The following is a 23979-nucleotide window of genomic DNA, read 5'->3' on the forward strand; positions in this document are numbered from 1 at the left end:
CTCAGAGGTGATCTCGACATTATCCTGCTGTGACAGAGGAATAGTGATCTATGCAGTCTATAATCTGATCCTTTTTTGTCCTCAATAATACTGTAGCACCAATCAGAAGCCAGGGAGAATTGTGGCCTACTGCTACTATTGATCAGAAGGCTAGTGCCGCTACTACTATTTGCACTACTACCCACATTCTGACTGGATGATGAGGTATGGGTTTTTCGTTTTGTACTCTTCTGTTTACCAGACATTTTATTATGAGGCCTATATAAATGTAAAGTCACAGGTTTGGTACACAGATTATTAAATGGTAGCAAAATTGCAAGCGCTTTTTCTGTAATTTAAAGACAGAGAGACAACTAAATGTCCCTCCTCTTCTACAAACACACTACACACTGTTATTTACAATTTGCAATGGTAATCATGCAGTTTTTGTCATAAAATTAGTTTTCTGTGTATACTGTGTCTCGAATTAATACAACACGTTCACTAAAACGGGTATAGTAAATGCAGTTTTTGCAGTAAAATGCATTAACTAACATGAAATTGATTTAAGTGTTATCTCCTGCCAATCTTGTGACAAAACTGATTTAAATACATTTAGTTAACCTTTTTGTGCCATTTTTTACTTAATGCGTTAACCATCAAGTTTAGCTCGGCTGCATCTGTATAGCAAATGCAGTTTTTGCAGTAAAAATTTTCACTATTTTGCAGCAATACAATGCGCTTAATAACACGGGTATATTGATGCAGTGAAATGCGCTGAAAATGCCAAGTTAAAAACCAGTAAATTGAAATTGCTATTTAGATAACGCAAAGGGAAATTTCCAAGCATTATCAGCAGAATATAGCTATCGGGGTGCTGGTAATAAGCCTATGAACTGTAGAAACTAAAAAAGCTGTCTGTCTGTCCATATACAAAGTTTGTTTTTTAGAACTTAGTTGCCATCAAGCTGTATGAACTATGAAATAACACACAACTCAAGTGAGTGACTCACACACTTTCCTGATAAAACTGGAAAATCTGCCCATTACAGTTAGGTCCATAAATATTGGGACATTGACGCAATTCTAATATTTTTGGCTCTATACACCACCACAATGGATTTGAAATGAAACGAACAAGATGTGCTTTAACTGCAGACTGTCAGCTTTAATTTGAGTGTATTTGCATCCAAATCAGGTGAACGGTGTGTGAATTACAACAGTTTGCATATGTGCCTCCCACTTGTTAACAGACCAAAAGTAATGGGACAGAATAATAATCATAAATCAAACTGTCACGGGGTAGAGTCGCGGGTATAAAGATAGAGCGGAGGTGCACCCGCTGAGCTGCCACCCGGTCCCTTGTCCCTGCCTACTTGCACCACCCGCCCTAGGTGACGGGGCGCAACTGGGCGACAGTCCCTGACCTGAGTAAGTGCAAGCAGAGAGATAGAGACAGCAGGGAAGCAGACAGCCAATGAGAGGTAGCACTAGAGCGGAGAAAGAGGTGGAACAAGCAAGGTACCACCAAAAACGGAAGGACGAGGCGGGTCAACTAGCTGGGGTCAGTCCAGGAGGTCACGTCAGTACAAGAGAAGAGCCAAAGACAAAATCCAAAAGCAAGCTGAGGTCAAAATCCGAGAGGTAGCGTCAAGGTTCAGGGAGCAGGCAGAAGAGGTGTCAGGAAGCAGATCAAGGGTCAAATCCAAAGGTAAGCTAAATAACAATAATACACAGCCTAAGGGACCAAAATCACAGGTAACCTGTAGCCAGCAGGTTGCCTGTATTTATAGTGGGGAGTGAGGGTCATGTGACGTGGCCAGCGTCACATGACCAACAGACGATCAGCTCGGCGCTCAAGGCAGACCTAGGAGCAGGCAGCCTCCCAGCTAACAAAAGCCTCCCTGGGAACGAGGCTGAACACAGATCCTCGCTCCCAAAGCTAAGCAGCAGGTCTGCGGCTGATGGGAGACCGAGTGCGCCTTCAGCGCCCCGTTACACAAACTTTCACTTTTTAATACTTGGCTGCAAATCCTTTGCAGTCAATTATAGCCTGAAGTCTGGAATGCATAGACATCACCAGACGCTGGGTTTCATCCCTGGTGATGCTCTGCCAGGCCGCTACTGCAACTGTCTTTAGTTTCTGCTTGTTCTTGGGTCATTTTCCCTTCAGATTTGTCTTCAGCAAGTGAAATCCATGCTCAATCGGATTCAGGTCAGGTGATTGACTTGGCCATTGCATAACATTCCACTCCTTTCCCTTAAAAAACTCTTTGGTTGCTTTTGCAGTATGCTTTGGGTCATTGTCCATCTGCAGTGTGAAGTGCCGTCCAATGAGTTCTGAAGCATTTGGCTGAATATGAGCAGATAATATTGCCCGAAACACTTCAGAATTCATCCTGCTGCTTTTGTCAGCAGTCACATCATCAATAAATACAAGAGATCCAGTTCCATTAGCAGCCATACATTCCCACGCCATGACACTACCACCACCATGCTTCACTGATGAGGTGGTATGCTTAGGATCATGAGCAGTTCCTTTCCGTCTCCATATTCTTCTCTTCCCATCACTCTGGTACAAGTTGATCTTTGTCTCATCTGTCAATAGGATGTTGTTCCAGAACTGTGCTGGCTTTTTTAGATGTCGTTTGGCAAACTCTAATCTGGCCTTCCTGTTTTTGAGGCTCACCAATGGTTTACATCTTGTGGTGAAACCTCTGTATTCACTCTGGTGAAGTCTTCTCTTCATTGTTGACTTTGACACACACCTACCTCCTAGAGAGTGTTCTTGATCTGGTCAACTGTTGTGAAGGGTGTTTTCTTCACCAGGGAACAAATTCTTAGGTCATCCACCAGAGTTGTTTTCCGCGGTCTTCCGGGTCTTTTGGTGTTGCTGAGCTCACTGATGCGTTCCTTCTTTTTAAGAATGTTCTAAACAGTTGTTTTGGCCACGCCTAATGTTTTTGCTATCTCTCCGATGGGTTTGTTTTGTTTTTTCAGCCTAATGATGGCTTGCTTCGCTGATAGTGAAAGCTCTTTGGATCTCATCTTGAGAGTTGACAGCAACAGATTCCAAATGCAAATAGCACACTTGAAATGAACTCTGGACTTTTTATCTGCTCATTGTAATTGGGATCATGAGGGAATAACACACACCTGGCCATGGAACAGCTGAGAAGCCAATTGTCCCATTACGTTTGGTCCCTTAACAAGTGGGAGGCACATATGCAAACTGTTGTAATTCCTACACCGTTCACCTGATTTGGATGTAAATACCCTCAAAATAAAGCTGACAGTCTCCAATTAAAGCACATCTTGTTCGTTTCATTTTAAATCCATTGTGGTGGTGTATAGAGCCAAAAATGTTAGAATTGTGTTGATGTCCCAATATTTATGGACCTGACTGTATATCTCCCTATTCTCTCCTTATACTCTCTCTATAGCACCCCTAGTAGCTAGATTAACACTTTACTGACCAGGCCTAAAAATGTCTTAAGGACCAGACACTGTTTTGTGATTTGATTTAGCACACGTGGTTGTTTAACAACCCTATTTCTTCTATTTGGTGAACTACCAAAATCATTTTTGCAATGTCTTTTTACAGGACATCTATAGCTCAATTTTAAACATACAAACTGACACCCAAAAAATTATTAACATGGATTCCCTATTTTGTGTTGGTTGTTTGATATATAATATGTATAGTTTTGTGTGAACAGTGGCGACAATGGCAATAGTTTCATTTGGCGTGGGCATTTCTGTGTTTGTTTTTCTTTTATTTGTATTTTACAATATTTTAAATACTTTTTTGGCACCTAACATGACGCCAAAGACTTCAATAAAAGACCTCTGAGGGAGGTCTCAGAGAAGTCCCAGTTACAGGGCAAAAAGTCTCCTTTAGGGATACTGCACACTGGCAGAGCTAAACAGGGTCTTCTAAGACCCTGCAGCTCTGCTATAACTGAGACACTTAGCGATCACATGATATAACTGCTTCCTCTATTCACTGTATAACACTTACTGAGTGCTATGTAAGGAAGAGAGGAGAAGGCAGAAGTGGTAATAAACTACTTCTGTGTCCTCCTCGTGGTCAGTGACAGTCAAGAATCCAGATTAAAGCCCGGTACATGTACGGCACTTGGTCGTTATCAGGTTAAAGGCTTGTGTCTTTTCAACTGTGTTTTTGTCAGCCACAATACACCCTATCACATCCCTAGGTACGCACATAATGATGTTTCTTCCTTCTGAGCAGAAGGACTTGGACGAATACTGCCTCTGATTGGCTGATCATGCTGTCTGTCAGCCTTTAAGCAAATCAGGGAAAGTCGTACCCCCCCACCCACCCCCCCTCCGTGAGTACAGCGATCCTCCATCTTCTACCTGTCACAACCAGACAGCTGAGAAGCTTTGACAGAAGCCTTTCAGAACCTCCTCCTTGAGTTTCTTTGTTTTGGTTTTCAGTTCCTCATCTCGTTAGCCTCTCTCAGCTGTCATTTAGTTGGACTGATTGCATCCCTTTAAATTCCTCCCCATAATGCATTAGTGTGCGGCTTGCACAGGGAGTACGATTGCCCTATTAATCTCATCCCAGGCGCCAAGCTGCCTAAATCTCGTTTATACAATCTTTCTCAACCTGAAAGGGTCGCTATGCGTGCTTATATCTCGGAGAGTCTGAGAAAAGGACACATACGACCCTCGAAGTCACCTGTTGCCGCTGGTTTTTTCTTTGTTAAGAAAAAAGATGGTTCTTTAAGACCTTGTATGGATTTCAGGGAGCTGAATAGTATCACTATTCGTGACCCTTATCCGCTTCCTCTGATCCCGGACCTGTTTAACCAGGTTGTTGGGGCTAAAGTCTTTTCCAAATTAGATCTAAGAGGGGCATACAACCTGGTCAGGGTCAGAGAAGGAGACGAATGGAAGACGGCCTTCAATACCCCTGAGGGCCATTTTGAAAATTTGGTTATGCCTTTTGGTTTGATGAATGCCCCAGCCGTTTTTCAGCATTTCGTGAACAGCATTTTTTATCATTTAATGGGAAAATTTGTATTAGTGTATTTGGATGACATTTTGATTTTTTCTCCTGATTTCAAAACTCATAAGGAACACTTACGTCAGGTCTTGCTCATCCTGCGGGAGAATAAATTATACACGAAACTGGAAAAATGTGTGTTTGCGGTCCCAGAAATTCAATTTCTGGGGTTTCTTCTCTCCACTTCTGGTTTTCGCATGGACCTAGAGAAGGTCCGCGCTGTGCTTGAGTGGGAGCTTCCTGAGAATCAGAAGGCGCTGATGCATTTTTTGGGTTTTGCCAATTATTACAGGAAGTTTATTTTGAATTATTCCTCTATTGTTAAACCACTCACTGATATGACCAGAAAGGGGGTAGATTTTTCTTCCTGGTCGGTAGAGGCGCGTAAGGCCTTTTCTAATATCAAGGAGAGTTTTGCTTCTGCTCCCATCTTGGTACAACCTGATATTTCTCTACCCTTCATAGTTGAGGTTGATGCTTCTGAGGTGGGTGTGGGTGCGGTCTTGTCTCAGGGTTCCTCTCCTGCCAAATGGCGACCGTGTGCCTTTTTTTCGAAGAAACTCTCCTCCGCAGAGAGAAATTACGATGTGGGAGATAGGGAATTGTTGGCCATCAAGTTGGCTTTTGAGGAATGGCGCCATTGGCTAGAGGGAGCCAGACACCCTATTACCGTGTTTACTGACCATAAAAATCTGGCCTACTTGGAGTCAGCCAAGCGTCTGAACCCGAGACAGGCCAGATGGTCTTTGTTCTTTTCAAGGTTTAATTTTGTTGTCACGTTCTGCCCTGGGGTTAAGAATGTGAAGGCAGATGCCCTGTCACGTTGTTTTCCGGGAGGTGGGAATTTTGAAGACCCGGTTCCCATTTTGGCTGAAGGTGTGGTGGTCTCTGCTCTTTTTCCTGAATTGGAGGCAGAGGTGCAGGCAGCCCAGTGAGAGGCTCGTTTCTCGTCTTGTCCGCGGTTCTCTCCAGTACCTCGTTCATTGGGAGGGTTATGGTCCTGAGGAGAGGATGTGGGTCCCAGTGATGGACATTAAGGCCACTCGTCTCATCAGGGCTTTCCATAGGTCCCATCCTGAGAAGGTGGGCTCTGAGTGTCCGGAGTCCACTCGTAGAGGGAGGGGTACTGTCACAACCAGACAGCTGAGAAGCTCTGACAGAAGCCTTTCAGAACCTCCTCCTTGAGTGTCTTTGTTTTGGTTTTCAGTTCCTCATCTCGTTAGCCTCTCTCAGCTGTCATGTAGTTTGACTGATTGCATCCCTTTAAATTCCTCCCCATAATGCATTAGTGTGCGGCTTATACAACTTCCTGGAGTGTGTGTGCATGCTGATCCCATTTTCCAGTCTTCTACAAGATAAGTGCTGTACATTTATTTGTGATTTTCTGTTTGCTGGATCCCAGGTGACCCTGACTCCCTCCGTGTCTAGTGTAGGGAGCCGGTGGTAGTGTCCCCTCACTATTGTAGGGTGTTCAGGTGATATATAGTCGAGGTACGAGGATATGCGATCATCCACCATTGGGATTTTCGCATAGGCTGAGCAGTCAGGGACAGTGCCAGGTCTTATGCAGGGGTCTCCCTTTTGTTCCTTAGTTTTGGATCCAGGGAGTCATATATTCATTTTGCATTGTCTTGTTTCCTGTACACCTTCCGTGACACTACCTTCCTGTAATTTTCCCCAGCAATATTCACAGTAAAATGGCCCTGGCCGCAGTCTTTTTTGCGCAATTCGCCTGACGCATATTACAAACATTTAGGATTTCTTTGGCAGATGAGTTTTTGTCAAATTCTTAAAGAATCCGATTCATTTAGAACTGATTCGCTCATCTCTTGTCTAATTTTGTTGGGAAGGTAATTTTATTACTGAAAAAGTCAGTTAATCTGCTTGCTACTGATACAGATATGTCCTTCCCTACCTTTCCTCGTGGCTGAACACATCCCAGTACAAGGTAACCAGTTTTTCAAAATAACATGATTTTACAATATTGTGTCAGAGGTGTGAGTTTGTCTATATGAGGCCACCCAGTGCTTGTGTGGTGGGTTGCGGCCTGTCGAGGGTTTTGCTAATATGTTGTGATATTGTATTGAATTAGTTTCATGAGAAATTGAAGTCCTGACTATAACCAATTAGAGCTAAGACACAAAGACACATCTGTATATAGGTATCTCGTAACAGGGAACAAGTATGGTGGACGTGTGATGTGTTTTTATTTAGCAGTGGAGATTCACATATTAGACTGAGCCAAGTTTTTACAATGTTTACCATTCAAAAACTTTCAAGCATTCATTGTGTTACAAATTCTTCTACTGCTCCTTCTCCACCGCTCCAAGAAGGGAAGATTAAGACGTGTAACTTTGATGTTCACCCTTATTTACACTATAAGCGTCCATTTCATTTACGTCTCACTACAGTAATATGGCTGCTGCTTGCTTCCCACTGAGACTGCTCTATTGCTGGAGGCAAATTTCATTCTATAATGCTTTGCAAAAAATGCAAAACAAATGCTCTTTTTGGCCTCACCGTTTTATGTATGAATGGTGAACACTCCTTACAGAAAACCTTGATGGGAGTTTGCTTTAATATTACATTTGTATTTTTCTATATAACATGAAAGCTTTGATGTGCACACATATTCTTTACATAGTAAAAAGAGATAGCTGTGGACACTTATCTTATGTGTATGGTGGCAGGCAGAATTTTATAAAGAAAGAATATTTACTGTGAATGATTTTTATTACAGTACATCTTCATTTTTATCCTCTGTTTTTGTGATAGAGATATCCAAATTAATTTATAGGTGATACTATAAATGTCTGACTGCTGAGGGTGCTAAGCTCCCTCTACTGGTGGCAGCAGACGGACAGATTTTATCTTTTAACTCTATGGCTATGCAGAGGATTCTGATCTCTGTATCTGAAAAAATGAATTCTGACCTCCATAAAGAGCTATTACAATATTAATCATGAAAAGGTGAATTCTGACCTCTGTCAAGACATATTAAAATATTAATCAGCACAGAATGTCTGCTGTAAATAGCATGAAAATATTTAAAGTAGCCACAGGGATCTGCTGCCAATCTAATAGCTAAAACTCATCATATACATTAAAATGTCAGTACTTTTTTTTCACTGTTTTCAAATCACTGAGAGTATTAAAAGATTAAAGTGGTTATGTTTCTAAGTATTTCAATTCTGAAGAAAAAACACATAATTATTGTTATAAGACTGACATTATATATCACAGGTGATATGGTAAATGTACCAACCTTGATTCAGTAGGTCCCTGTTTCTCCACTGGTCGAATCTTTTTCCTGATAACTGACAGCTTAGAAGTATCTATGACTTTAGTTTCTCCACTGTTGTATGTGAATTCTAGAGTTCCATTCCATTCCCCTTGGGCCTTACAAACTATTATGTTGGTGGGATTATGTTTAACCTCTGCGGTGACTCTAGATATAAAGAAGTAACATATACAAAAATTAAATAATAGTTTGTCTAGCAAATCATAGTAATAAGGTTGAAAAAGAAGACTAAAATTATGTTAAGTCCATCTATTTCAACCTGACATTCTGCAGTGTACATCTAAGCCACATGAGGAAGAAGACAGCGGGGCGAATCTACAAACCGGATTCCAAAAAAGTTGGGACACTAAACAAATTGTGAATAAAAACTGAATGCAATTATGTGGAGATGGCAAATGTCAATATTTTATTTGTAATAGAACGTAGATGACAGATCAAACATTTAATCCGAGTAAATGTATCATTTCAAAGGAAAAATATGTTGATTCAAATTTTCACGGTGTCAACAAATCCACAAAAAGTTGGGACAAGTAGCAATAAGAGGCTGGAAAAAGTAAATTTGAGCATAACGAAGAGCTGGAAGAACAATAACCACTAATTAGGTCAATTGGCAACATGATTGGGTATAAAAAGAGTTTCTCAGAGTGGCAGTGTCTCTCAGAAGCCAAGATGGGTAGAGGATCACCAATTCCCACAATGTTGCGCAGAAAAATAGTGGAGCAATATCAGAAAGGTGTTACCCAGCGAAAAATTGCAAAGACTTTGCATCTATCATTATCAACTGTGCATAACATCATCCGAAGATTCAGAGAATCTGGAACAATCTCTGTGCATAAGGGTCAAGGCCGTAAAACCATACTGGATGCCCGTGATCTCCGGGCCCTTAAACGACACTGCACCACAAACAGGAATGCTACTGTAAAGGAAATCACAGAATGGGCTCAGGAATACTTCCAGAAACCATTGTCAGTGAACACAATCCACCGTGCCATCCGCCGTTGCCAGCTGAAACTCTACAGTGCAAAGAAGAAGCCATTTCTAAGCAAGATCCACAAGCTCAGGCGTTTTCACTGGGCCAGGGATCATTTAAAATGGAGTGTGGCAAAATGGAAGACTGTTCTGTGGTCAGACGAGTCACGATTCGAAGTTCTTTTTGGAAATCTGGGACGCCATGTCATCCGGACCAAAGAGGACAAGGACAACCCAAGTTGTTATCAACGCTCAGTTCAGAAACCTGCATCTCTGATGGTATGGGGTTGCATGAGTGCGTGTGGCATGGGCAGCTTGCATGTCTGGAAAGGCACCATCAATACAGAAAAATATATTCAGGTTCTAGAACAACATATGCTCCCATCCAGATGTCATCTCTTTCAGGGAAGACCCTGCATTTTTCAACAAGATAATGCCAGACCAAATTCTGCATCAATCACAACATCATGGCTGCGTAGGAGAAGGATTCGGGTACTGAAATGGCCAGTCTGCAGTCCAGATCTTTCACCTATAGAGAACATTTGGCGCATCATAAAGAGGAAGGTGCAACAAAGAAGGCCCAAGACGATTGAACAGTTAGAGGCCTGTATTAGACAAGAATGGGAGAGCATTCCTATTTATAAACTTGAGAAACTGGTCTCCTCGGTCCCCAGACGTCTGTTGAGTGTTGTAAGAAGAAGGCGAGATGCCACGCGGTGGTGAAAATGGCCTTGTCCCAACTTTTTTGGGATTTGTTGACACCATGAAATTCTGATTCAACATATTTTTCCCTTAAAATGGTACATTTTCTCAGTTTAAACTTTTGTTCCGTGATTTATGTTCTATTCTGAATAAAATATTAGAAGTTGGCACCTCCACATCATTGCATTCAGTTTTTATTCACGATTTGTATAGTGTCCCAACTTTTTGGGAATCCGGTTTGTACTATTGTCAATATTTTTATTATTTCATTGTACTCCTTTTGAGTTAAAATTGTTTTTTAAATAGTTTTTTATTAAAAATTTTGATCCCCTTTCTCTGTACAGCCTTAAGGTTCTCTTTCTATAGTAGCATGCTCTGTGTTTTACTGCGTTATGTCAGGCAGCTCAGCTGATGGATGCTTATCTCTGACCTCGTTTAGCTTAATCTTACTGATAAGAATGTGTCTAAACAAAGTGTTTTTTAGCTATTAGTAATTTAGAGATAAAGGCTGCAAGTGAGATTCTCACAGTTAGGTTACATGCACACGACCATATGCGGATCCGCAAAAAAAAAAAAAGGATTACATCCGTATGCCATCCGTATTTTTTTGCGGATCCATTGTAACAATGCCTAAAACTGACAAGAATCGGGCATGTTCTATTTTTTTGAGGGGCTATGGAACGGACATACTTATGCGGACAGCACGCAGTGTGCTGTCCTAATTTTTTGCGGACCCATTGAAATGATTGGATCTGCATCCTATCCGCAAAAAAAAAAAAAGCTTGGGCGCGGAAACAAACAATGTTCATGTGCATGTAGCCTTAGGCTGAATTTAACCCTTTATGACAAAGCTGCTAATTATTTTTGACCAATTAAAAAAATTATTTTAAGCCCAAAATGAGTAAGATGTAATCATATATAAAAAAATGCTCCTGAAGGCAGTGGCGTACATACAGAAGAAAGGGCCCCATAGCAAGGATCAAACCAGGCCTCCCACAAAGGACAGAAGGGTTTCCACCTAAACCCCTTTCAATGACCCTTGGGCCATTTTTTCCACTGCCTCATTTGCTAAAAGTTCCTTTAGAGAATAGACTCCTGACCAAGTTTTCACCCCCAGTAGAAGAGGGGATGATCCTAACTGGGTCCCCTCTTGCCCTGGGCCCCATAGCAGTTGCATGGACTGCCACTATGGTAGTCATGCCTGAAGGTGTACATAGGCATGTAGTGGTACAACCTGTCAGAATGTACAGTACTAACAGTAACGTTTGGTAGAGGATGCAGAATAATAACAAGGGAAAGTTTTCAAATGTTTCAAGAAATTTCTATGAATAAATGCTTGATCTTTGAGGTTTTCCCTCCACTAATCCATTTATAGCATTGCAATCTTGGACACTATCCATTATATGCTATGGGAGTATGGAAACTCTTTAAGGAAAAGTCCAGACAGGGCTGAAATGCTGCAGACTTATGACACCACCAATATGGATGACATTTTTAAAAATCTGCAAATGCATCATGCAAAACAAACGTACAGCGTAATTCCCCTGTGGTGCAAATTTTAAGTCCACAGCATGTCATTTTATGCAAATTGAGTAGATTTTTTCACATTTCCATCAAAACTGTAGGGGTCATTTTTAAACAGATATACGCCACTTTTATGGCGTATATCTGACACAGATTCTGTTGCCCGCTATGTTGCGGCAGAACCTGCGACTTATTCTCCACTCACGCGAGGTCTGGTGTGGTGTGGGCGGGGAAGGGGATGGTCCGGCAGGCCTATCTCATTCATCATTTTTTGCATCTGGTTTAGGCATAGAAAATGGTCTAAATGTAAGACAGCAAGGAAGAGGGCTTACATTTAGACTCTGCGGAGGATCCACTGAAGTTATGTAGTGGCCTGCGCCTCTATGTAACTTCCGACGATCCACCACCAGTGCAGGGGCTTATTAAGACCGGTAATTGGGATTACCCACAATCATCCAGGCTTCTGGCATATTCCTATGTCATATCTCTAATGACATGATGCCATTCAAATTATTAAACTCCCACTGAGACATTTGTTCTATGACCAACTCTGTCTTATCAGGAGAAAGGTAAATTGTTTTGAAAAGATTTCATACAACGTCAGGACCCTATTAAACTGCACAATGTTCGAGCAGAACGAGCACCGATGGACAATAAACACGTCCTGCCATTGATATTTTAAACGTAGCTATTAAAGATTAAATGTAAATTAAAAAATAAAAGTTACTGTTCTCTTTCAGAAACAGCACCACCCTCGTCCATGGGTTGTTATATGGTATTGCAGCTCAGCTCGATTGAAGTGTATGGGGTTGAGCTGCAATATAATTTTAATCCAGGGCAACCTCGCTAAAATTCTGTCAAATGACTACAAACTGCCTGTCCCTAAGTCTTATGTAAAGTTCTCCTTCAAAACCACCATTTTCTATAATAACTTCCGATGTGAATTTTTCTCTCTTACCTGTGCACCTTTCCTCCATAGAAAGGCTTGGTGTGGAATGTAACTGTGGCGGTATATCCTGTCTTGGCACAGGTAATATTGACTTTACCTCCCAATTCCACCCAGGGAACAGTGAGTATTGAACGAGCATAGGCACTGGGAAGAGTAAATACATATTCCTCTCCATACTCCATCAGCTTGAGCACCCCTGAGTGATTAGAAAAGCACACAAAGGAACATAGAGTTAAATGTACAATACACTTAGAAAAATGCATTGCTGCTATAATTGAATAAAATAAATCAGGTACTCTGTATAGTACTGTGTTAAATAGCATTTTTATAGTACAAGCGATCTGCTCTTTTCTCAAAGGACGTGCCACTGGCAATATTGTCCGATTACTATAAATTCTACCGGATCTGTTTTCCTAATCATGTGAAAAGAGTATAGAGTAGGACATTTCAGTGCAAACTACATGACAGTACCACCTTACGGTCATGCCACATTGCTGGTTATCATTAGTTGACCGCTTTAATATCTGGACATATTAGCACAGATATCATTGTAGCTGTGCCTAAAATCGGGCATGTGCCAAAATTTGTGGCGTACGTTCTACGTTCTGGGCCAAAATGTGTATTCGTTTGAGACATGTGTATTGTGTATTTGTCTTGACCTACTTTGTGCCTTCTTTTGTCCTAGTTTAAGAGCTTGAGTTAAAACCTATACCAGCTCCAAGGTGGTCTAAAAAGTGGCGTAAAGATCTGTTAGTAGATAACCCTGTGGCGCAGTGTCACAAGTAGGAAACCAGTGGCACAGTGGGGGAGATTTATCAAACTGGTGTAAAGTAGAACTGGCTGAGTTGCCCATAGCAACCAATCAGATTTCACCTTTTCCTTTGGAAAATGAAAGGTGGGATCTGATTGGTTGCTATGAGCAACTAAGCCAGTTCTACGTTACACCAGTTTGATAAACGACCCCAGTGTGTCTCAAATTCCCTAAATAATTACATACTTTCACAATCTTCGCCGCATTAATAGCAAACACCTGTTACCTTTCATTTACAATGGCACAAAATAAAAAATGCTGGAGGCAAAATATTCTGATCGATGAGGGTGCGAGGTGTCAGACCTCCACCAATGACATCCCGATGGCTTATTCTGAGAAATCCTGGAATACCCCTTTAAAGACAAATGCCATTCAAAGGGATCTGATGCTGCGAGTATGTAACGTAAAATAATCTCCGCAAAGTGAAGGTTCTTGGAAATGTAACATTAAAACATATTGGCTGCAGATTTCCTTATGCTGTAAAGTCATTTTTACAGTGTTTGGAAGGTGATCAGCAGCGATTAGACTAATGGAGTTCATCTCATCTCTGCAAAGTTTTCACAGCACACTGAACAAGGTTCTCGGCTGTGACAGTAAATGCATTATTTTTCTGACAGGACATGCATAATAGTTAAATCCCAAGGGAGCAAATACATTTGATACTTTGTTCTTTAAATAAACTTGACATTAAAGAAAAATGTTTCCCCATCTACGGTTCAATGTTTTAATATATGTTAGAAAGCAAACAAGTTTTTCACCCCAGTAAATCAAGTTGGTAATTGAAAGTCCATAGGCAAAAGAGTCCATGCCTTCTTCCAAGGTTGTGGAGGGCAGGGTAATGCTTTAATTCATAGGCATTTGACATGCACGCTCCAAGGCTCTCTTCGCATTAGCATTATTTGCCTTCAGTCAGCGGTTACAGAATTTTGACAGAAAGAACAGCATATAGTCTGCAGCATTTTTCTTAAAGTACTGCATATCTGATGGGTCCCATAATAAGTCAATGGGATATGCCAGGCTTGCTGGGGTGTATGTGAAAACAGATTCGTCACAGCAGTCATGGTTCCACTATAAACAAAGCCATGATGCCAGTGAGAGACAGCATTATACATGGATAGAACTAGACTAAGATCTAAAATTGTATAAAGTGTAGAGAACCATACTATAGTCCAGCTACATGTAACGCAGTAGGAGGGAAAAAGAAACATTCTTCGGCACTGAGTATGGAGCAGAGACAACCTCGGACTTGCTTGTGGATCTTGTTTATTAATTCATGGATAAACGGTAAATGGTGTAATTGTTACTTTTGCTCACATGGATCCAGAGATATCCAGAGGCTGCTTTGAAGTTCACAACCCGGCATCTTAACGCAGAGACCACGCCAAGAGGGAATGGAAAAATAGAAGTTATGGCTCCAGAAAGCGAGTGAAAAATGTAAACGCAAAACTGAAAAATTCTCCGGTACTCAAAGGGTTAATTATTTTCTGCCCAAAAAGTTCTCTCATCACAGGTTAGGAAGAGGAGGCATTGCAGTAAGAAATAATGAAATAGGAGAACTTGAGGTGTGACATTACACCATTTGGGTGTCTCACAACATTCCTAATTTTGCTTAGTTTAGCGCTCTCATTAAGAGAAACAGAATAAGAGTCTTGCAGCCCTGATACCTTTTGATGGCTGACAAAAATAGACACAATGATGTTACGTAGCGAGCTTTCATGACATCACCAGTCCCTTCATCAGGCCTACTACAAGAATGTATGAAGAAACAACAAGATATGGCGTAGAGATATGGCGTAATGAATGGACATTTGAAAAACAACAAAATGTAAAAAAATCTTGAGAATGAGTCCTTAGTTATCTTACAGATATGTGGTCTGGAAGCTTTATTGTCTCTAAATTGATATTATCTCTGAGACCTGTTCCCCCACTATGTCTATAGAAGACTCTCTAGATCTTGTTGTGTGCCATAAACCCCAGGGAGGTGGATAGTGATAAAAAATATAGAACCTTATTTATAACAGCGCTGCTGCAGAAGACAGGACTCAGATAGGTAAAATAAAGTAGGTTCTTTATTAATATAAGTCTACGCGTTTCTGGGGCGGACTGCCCCCTTCATCACGACGTCTTAAAGTGGGTGGTCGGACTGTAGTGCTCCTGCACGGCTTATTGGTGTATGGGCCGGCTTTCCTTGCGTCTCCTGGGAGGGCTTAGATGACGTATTCTGTATAAACCCCAGGGACTAATTCAGTCCCGTATTCAATGTGTCAATGTATAACACTACAGGATCTAAAGAGACTTCTAAAGACATAGTGGAGGCACCAGTTCTCCGAAATTACATTAATTTAGAGACCGTAAAACTTTCACACAGCAAAAGATAATAAGGACTCATTTTCAAGATTTTTTATATTCTGTTGTTTTTCAAATGTCCATTCAATACACCATGTCTCTGTTCTTATTGTATATATATTGTTGTTTCTTTATACATTCTTGTAGTACGCCTGATGAAGGGTCTGGTGATGTCTTGAAAGCTCGCTATGTAACATCATTACTTCTATTTTTGTTAGTCATTAAAAAGTATCAGGCTTGCAATAGTAGTTTTCTACTGAATAACACCGTACCAGACTTTTTCCTTTTTATTTTTCATTTCGCTTAGAAGCTGTACACTTTTCTTCTCTAGTTTCACTTAGTGTTTAACCACTTAAGGACCACAGGTTTATACCCCCCTTGTGACCAGGCCCTTTTTTACAAATCGGCACTTCACAACTTTAACGGTTTATTGCTCGGTCATGCAACTTGGCACCCAAATTAATTTTACCTTCTTTTCTTATCACAAATACAGCTTTCTTTTGGTGGTATTTGATTGCTGCTGAGATTTTTCGTTTTTCTGATATTAATCAAAAAAGACCGCAATTTTCTAAAAGAAAGTGAATTTTTTACATTTTCTGGTAAAATTGTTCAACTATAATTACATTTCTATACAAGTTTGTGTCAGAATTTATTGTGCTACATGTCTTTGATAAAAAAAATGCAATAAGTGTATAGTTATTTGTTTGCGCAGAAGTTATAGCGTTTACAAACTATGGTACAAAAATTTGAATTTCCGCATTTTGAAGCAGCTCTGACTTTCTGAACACGTCATGTTTCTTGAGGTGCTAGAATGCCAGGATAGTATTAATACCCCCCAAATGACCCCATTTTAGAACGAAGACACCCCAAAGTATTTGCGGAGGGGCATGGTGAGTTCATGAATGATTTAATTTTTTTTCACAAGTTAGCGGAAAATGACACTTTGAGGAAAAAAAAATAAATAATAAAGTTTCCATTTCTGCTAACTTCTGGCAAAAAAAATTAAATCTCCCACGGACTCACTATGTCCCTCAGTGAATACCTTGGGGTGTCTACTTTCCGAAATGGGGTCATTTGTGGGGTGTGTTTACTGTTCTGGGATTTTGGGCGGGGCTAGATTGTGAGCAACCCTGTAAAGCCTAAAGGTACTCGTTGGACTTTCGGCCCCTTTACGCACCTAGGCTGCAAAAAAGTGTCACACATGTGGTATCGCCGTACTCAGAAGAAGTAGGGCAATGTGTTTTGGCATGTATTTTTACATATACCTATGCTGGGTGAGAGAAATATCTCTGTAAATTGACAACTTTGTATACACTTTTTTTTAAAAAGTTGTCATTTACAGAGATATTTATCTCACACAGTATGGGTATATGTAAAAATACACCCCAAAACACATTGCCCTACTTCTTCTGAGTACGGCGATACCACATGTGTGACACTTTTTTGCAGCCTAGGTGCACAAAGGGGCCCAAAAACCAATGAGTACCTTTAGGATTTCACAGGGCATTTTTACGCATTTGGATTCCGTGAGGGGTATGGTGAGTTCATGTAAGATTTTATTTTTTGTCACAAGTTAGAGGAATATGAGACTTTGTAAGAAGAAACAAAACAAAACAAAAAAAAAAACTATTTCCGCTAACTTGTGCCTTCTATGAACTCGCCATGCCCCTCAAAAGTGATCTTTATAGCGCCGCAGCGATTTACGGTGTTTTTGCAGTAATCAGAAAAAATATATATTCTGTCACTGCGGTTGGGCGGACTGAACGCAAGTGTGGACACAAGATCAGGCCTGATCGGGCGAACACTGCGTTTTTTGTAGAGCCTAAGGTGACCCTAATGTACTGATATAGATCTGATTGCGATCAGTCTTGATCACTTACAGATACTATATAGTACTAGTGCTGATTAGCGACAGCGATGACGCTAATCAGCGACTGCGGGGCGGTGGGCTGGGCGCTAACTAACTGGTGGTGATAAGGGACTCTTACAGGGGGGTGATCAATGACAGGGGGGTGATCAGGGAGTCTATATGGGGTGATCAGGGGTTAATAAGGGGTTAATAAGTGACGGGGGGGGGGGGGGGTAATGTGTGTGTGGTGCTTGGCGCTACTTACAGAGCTGCCTGTGTCCTCTGGTGGTCGATCCAAGCAAAAGGGACCACCAGAGGAGCAGGTAGCAGGTATATTAGACGCAATTTACAAAATAGCATCTGATATACCTATTTCATCGCTGGCAGGCTGTAGTTAAACTTGAATACTGCGCAATCCTGTGAACGCGCGCTCCTGTGAGTGCGCTTTCACAGGAGATCTCAGGTCTCACGAGATGACGCCAATAGGCGTCACTGAGAGCGCTGCCGTCCGGACGCCTATCGGCGTTACCGTGACAGCAAGTGGTTAAACACTTCATGACATAGATAAAGTGACCTTGATTGGTCAGGACTAGAAAAATATGACTTACCTAAGTGCCTTCTTGTGCGCTTACTCAAAAAATTAAATAAATACCCAAGAAAAGTCCACTTATAAGACTACAAAATATTTCGATTTAGACGGGGAATGTAAGCTTGTTACACAAATTGTGATCCAGGTACTTAGCTTTATTGCACAGTCAATTTCATTCCAAGCACAAAATAAACATTATTCTAAGAGCTGGACCCAGCGCCACTATTCTGCAGAAATGGAATTTTGGCCTGAAGGACTCTGATATCATAATGATTATAATGTATTTGTGCTCTTTTTAGTGCTTTACTATATTAGAAGCAAACACAAAGCCATACAGAGCTCTGTTTTCCTGAGAAATTGCAACTCTGTAGGGGATACTGTTCCCTCCCCAGCAGGCACTTACTGCAGAGGGGTTCCCATGTCACATGAAACATTGTGACCACGTGTTACAGTGCAGATAACTACCGTATGTTATATGTAGGGTGCTTCATTTTTCCAAAGATGTGATTTTCATATGACTTCGCGTACTCCCCGAGTCTCAGTGATGTATAATATATATATATATGCCAAATTTTAAGAAGATTGGATAATATTTAGGGGTTGCACACATTGATCACTTTTATTACTACTCTCCCAAATCAGCCCGGAAGTTCACACAGACCCCCAGATCAGCCCACAAATTTATACAAACCCCAGATCAGCCACAAAATTCATAAAGACCCTAGATCAGACCTCAAATTCATACAGACCTCAGATTACACCCAAAATCCGTCCCTGAGTTCATACAGACTCCAGATCAGATCCCAAAGTTATACAGACCCCAGGTTTGCCCCCAAATTCATAAAGACCTCATATTAAATCCCAAATCAGCCCCTAAATTCATACAGACCCCAGATCAGAAACCAAGTTTTCACAGACCCCAAATTACACCAAATCAACCCCCAAATTCATACACATCCCAGATCCGCCCCCCCAAATTTATACAGACCCCAGATTAAACATCAAATCAGCCCACAAATTTATACAGACCCCAGATTACACTCCAGATCAGTCCCTAAATTCATAGACCCCAGATCAGACCCCAAATGTATACAGATCCCAGATCAGACCCAAGATTACACCCCAAATCAGCCCCAAATGCATAGAGACCCCAGATCAGACCCAGAAATTATACAGACCCCAAATCAGACTGCTGATGCCCTTATAATCCCCACCCAATCCCTCAGTTTCCTAATAGCAGACCTCAGAGTAGACCAAAAAAAATAATCACGTCTCCTCTCCTCCTCCAGGCACCACAGCACTGTGTCCTAGCGCAAGCGCTGCACTGCATTCTCTGAGTCACATAGTGTTAGCTCATAGTGTGCGGCTATGCACACTATGTCCTGAAGCTGTACGCTTTAAGGTCAGAGCTGAAGAGGACCAGGGAGTGGTAAGTAATGCCAGTGCAGAACTAGTGATGCCATAATCACCGTTCCCTGTTCTGTAAACTTCCCATGATGGAAGCACTCATTAGTTAATAGTTTGCCCCCTGCCTTGAGGTATTGCAGGCCACAGAAAAATGGCTCAGGGGCCGGATATGGGCTGCGTGTTTGAGACCCCTGATCTAAAGGGGTTCTCCAGGATTTAACAATTAATGACTTATCCCTAGGATATCTTACAATTTAGGTAAATAGGCAGAATCTACTATAAGATACCGTGGGAGACCCAGCCCCTGTAGTCCAGGAAGAAATAACATAAAATCAGTGTCTAACAGAATTACAGGGTTATAAAAGCTCTTACTACTCCTTTGGTATGTGTGGAAGTGGAGTAGTTTGAATGTCAAATAGTCACTTCAGTCTATTCTGTATCTCAAGTAGTAAAGTCCTAATATATTTCTAGTTCTTTGTGCAGGTGGTCATGCTTCTTGGCTCATGCATCTCTCCATTGGAACACAACAGTAATTGTTTGCAGAACTCTAGCACCACCTCCTTTCCTCTTTCGTCTTCCTACTCTGAAACTGAAATGGTGAAAATGGTCGAGAAATCCATTTTAATATTTTATTGGCTTTTATGGTGATTTAGCCTAATATAAGTTGTGGGCATATAATAAAACAAATAGGACCATTCAAATTTGTTGACTTTTTCAAAAGTTGCTGCGCAAGGTTTCTTTTTCCTTGATCCCTAACTGCAGATTCATGGGGAACAAAAGACCTGAGACTAGTTGAACCCGGGGAGTTTGGAAGAGCAGAGGAGGAAGAAGTGGTGTAGTGCTGCTGGAGATTGCAAGCAATTCCCATTGTGTTCCAATGGAGGGATACAGAAGTATGGCCACCTGTACAAAGCAGTAGGAATGTATAAAACCTACGATACTGAACAGACTGAAGAAGCTATTTGACATCCAAACTGCTACACATCCACACACATATCAAAGGAGTGGTAAGAAGTTTTATAACTCTGTAATTCTGTTCCTATTACTATTCCTACGATAGGTCTTCAATATCAGATTGGCAGGGGTAGGTCTGGCACCAGAAATACATGTAAGCACTACTCAGTGAAAGGAGCTGTGTAGTTCTAGCACTGGAGCTACTCCTGAACAGCTGATTATTGTGTGTTATTTTACCCTTATGGGGAACGGAGGTTTGAATAATACCCCATAATCTCAGGGTATCAGCAGAACAGAGAGTACCGAGAGTGCCAGGGATCCAGTTATGACTGCATCCTGAAGGCTCTCCAGATCTTCAGGAAGTTATCATGTCCAGCTGGTAAGTTCCTCAAAGTTGCATATCTGGTCAACCTTATTGTACCACTCTTCTAAAAATGGAGGTAGTGATTATAACCAATGGAAAGGCACCAACACTTTTGCTGCTGCCAGCAGGTGTGTAATAAGATTTGTCTTGGAGGGGCGGCCCGAGCTGCTCGGTTTGGCCAGAAAGACCATGTCTGGCAATATCTGAAACTGTGACTTAGATGGCTGTCTTATTTTTCACAAGTAAAGCAAAAGGTTTTCCAATGTCGCACATAGAAGATAGAGCTTATATAGTTTGGCAAGAACTATTGTATCAAACCTACAGTTTCTGCATTTTCTTTGATCAGAACATCTTAAATCGATTGGACCCGTGCACACTTCTGACTGCTTCAGTACAGACATACACAACAGCAATGAACAAAGCGGTAAAGCCATAGTGTTTGTTCAGAAGGCACGTCCAATTTATCATTATGAGGACTGACAACAGTGTTTTTTATAAGGGAGGAGAATAAAACCTTGTTCTCCAGCATGCACAATGGGAGACGTCGGATTCTTGGAGTTAAGAAAAACCCATCAACACGCATTGGGCAGCAGGATGACAGCACTGTAAGTACTTCAAGAAGCCTACAGGCAAGAAGCTCAGCAGCCGCAGCATGGCAAGCAACGTAAAGAGTAGAGAGATGGGGAGTCACAGAGAGAGGCAAAGTGATCATAAAACAAACTCATTTCCTCATTTAAGCGGGGCGGCTTTCCTACACTCCCGTGTCTAGTTTCACAGCAGCTGTTTAAAGATTATGTTCTGTATAAATTATTTAGCAAACAACATAGGTGGGGGACTCTTCAGACTGGGCCTCGGATGCCTAGATGCCAGCCATTGCAGAAAACATATGCATTCAGGTGCAGGGATTACAATCAATTATTAATCTGATTAGTACTATGGCTCCTGTCCCAGCGCCAATGTGACATGTGCGTCCTTGAAAAGCAGAAATGCAAACAAACTTCAGGAGACGGCGCTGATGCTGGAGATGCAAGCAGATGGACTTAAGGAACAGATCACAGCAGTTTTCTGTCTAAATGTACACAGGGGGATTTTACTATGATGCCCCATAAAAGAATGTGTATCCAGATGAGGGGTACCTGTGGCTGTGAAAGGCTGACATACACCACCCCCATCTCTGTATGTGGGCCTTTAACAGATGTAGCATTTAGGCACCTCCGTGCAATGCAGAATTAGCCGCATTTGCTTATTCTGGCAGTAGCAGCGGTTTATTGGTGCCTGGTGTGTTGTGGATTGCTGCTCTAAGCACCGAGTTTAATCTGAGTAAAAGCACAGAAGGAGGTTTATAGACAGCTGCGCCTGATATATCTCTGTAGATGGGATGCTCTTGTAGGCAGAATATTAATGAAGACAGCAACAACAAGCACTTTTGGGGTAAAAATGGCATTGGGCTTTTCAAACATAATAACAAAATGGACCAAGGTTTCAGGAGAGACTAGAGCTGTAACTAATGGCTAATCTTCCAAAACAATTACATTTTTGCTACTGGAACTTCTACAACAGTTAGTACAACTTTGCAGAAAACACAGAACCAAAAAAATAGGGCTTTTATGACAACATTGCAGAAAACGAAGCAAAAGAATATAGAAGCCATCATGATCCTGCATTGGTTGAATTTCCATGCAGTGCCTTGCAGCTGGGACCTCCACCCAGGTAGAGCACACGTTAACCTCTTGGTGAGGTGGCCCTCCTTATGCAGTCACTTCTCCATGGAAATAAATGGGACAGAGGACGCCCGCTTCCTCTGTCCAGCTGACTATTTAGTCATTATTGTCACTATGGACCCCAACATCTAGGTGATAAACCCCAGGGAGAGGTTACAGCAGGAGACTGTTAGTCCTGCAGCGATCACTCGGTCATAGCTCTTGTGCCTGACCACGGCTTAATAAAAAATCTAGCCATGATGTACATCAAGAAGGCTTAAAGGCAGGGGCGGATTGGGAACTCAAATTTGCCCTGGAATTTTTTTTTTAAAGTGACCCCATGTTGTAGATGGAGCTAAACTGGCAGAAGGTGTGGCTAAGCTAAGTAGGCAGACTTTTTTGCAGGCAAATCTGTAGTTTTTATTGATACCATTTTAGAATGTCATTTTGATCATTTGTTTATTCCTTTTTTTTATGAGATGAAACAACAAAAAAATAAAAATGCAAATCCGTAGTTTTAATTTTTTCCATTATGGCGTTCACCATACCAAATAAATAGGTTTATAATTTAATAGTACGTCAATTTTTGTGTGCAACAAAGACAATGATCTTTATTATCAATTTTTTTTATAGTTAGATTTTTTTTTTTTACATTTCTTTTGGCTTATTTTAAGTCACTCTTACGGACTTTAACATGCGATCATTTGATCTCTGCTCCCATACACTGTATATGTATAGCGGAGGTCGGGAAGGGGTTAAAATAAAAGTCATTCCCCCATATATCCAGGGCCTTGAGCATTGTAATGTTGGTTGAGAACACCCCTGTGTACATAAAAAATTTGTATTCCCCTTTTATTCAAATTGTCACTGGTGGGTCTCAAACCAGGGACCTTCTGTAACAGAGGCAACAGCCTTACTAGCTGAGCCACAGGCTTGACAGATATGAGATGAAATTTCTCTAACTAAAAACCTTTACTAGTATGCCTGTACAATGCACTGGCATCTACGGATACATGTCTGCATACCAGGACACTGGGATAACAGCAAAAGTCTAATTTGTTTAGAAATCACAAAAATGTAATGGAGCTAAATAATTAAAGGGATTTTTCCACAAAAATATTCTACAGTTTTCAAACCAGCACCTGGACCTGAATTCTTTTGCAATTGTATGTAATAAAAATTTTTGCATAGCCACTGAGTTATTCTATAAAATGTATCTGCATAGCGCCACCTGCTGTTTGTTTTTTCTAATTTCTTTGTCCGGCTAACTGAGATGACCGCACACGCTCAGTTTCATCCTTCATCTGCCTGGACAGCATGGACACGCCCCCTGAGCTGCAGCAGAAAAGACACTCCCCTTGAGCTTGATATAAATCTAGCAGAGCAATGAATGGAGAGATCTCTGGATCCACGAGAGGTTAATTATTTTGCTCCATTACATTTTTATTATTACTTAATAAAAGAAAAAAAATATATATAATTTATTTTGCTCCTACCTCAGTA

The 23979-nt window shown here is 41.2% G+C and overlaps 1 protein-coding gene across 1 annotated transcript in view; it reads right to left on the reverse strand.

Annotated features, from left to right (window-relative positions):
* The window catches only part of OSBPL10 (oxysterol binding protein like 10), a 380196-nt gene that overhangs the window by 15207 nt on the left and 341010 nt on the right, over nucleotides 1-23979 (reverse strand). Inside the window, exons 9-10 of the mRNA XM_044293953.1 lie at nucleotides 12466-12652; nucleotides 8277-8459 (exon numbers count right to left, since the gene is read on the reverse strand). Coding sequence (XP_044149888.1) covers nucleotides 8277-8459; nucleotides 12466-12652 — 370 coding nt within the window. The remainder of the gene's footprint in view (nucleotides 1-8276; nucleotides 8460-12465; nucleotides 12653-23979) is intronic.

This window comes from Bufo gargarizans, chromosome 5 (genome assembly GCF_014858855.1).
Source record: "Bufo gargarizans isolate SCDJY-AF-19 chromosome 5, ASM1485885v1, whole genome shotgun sequence".
Lineage (NCBI taxonomy): Eukaryota > Metazoa > Chordata > Amphibia > Anura > Bufonidae > Bufo > Bufo gargarizans.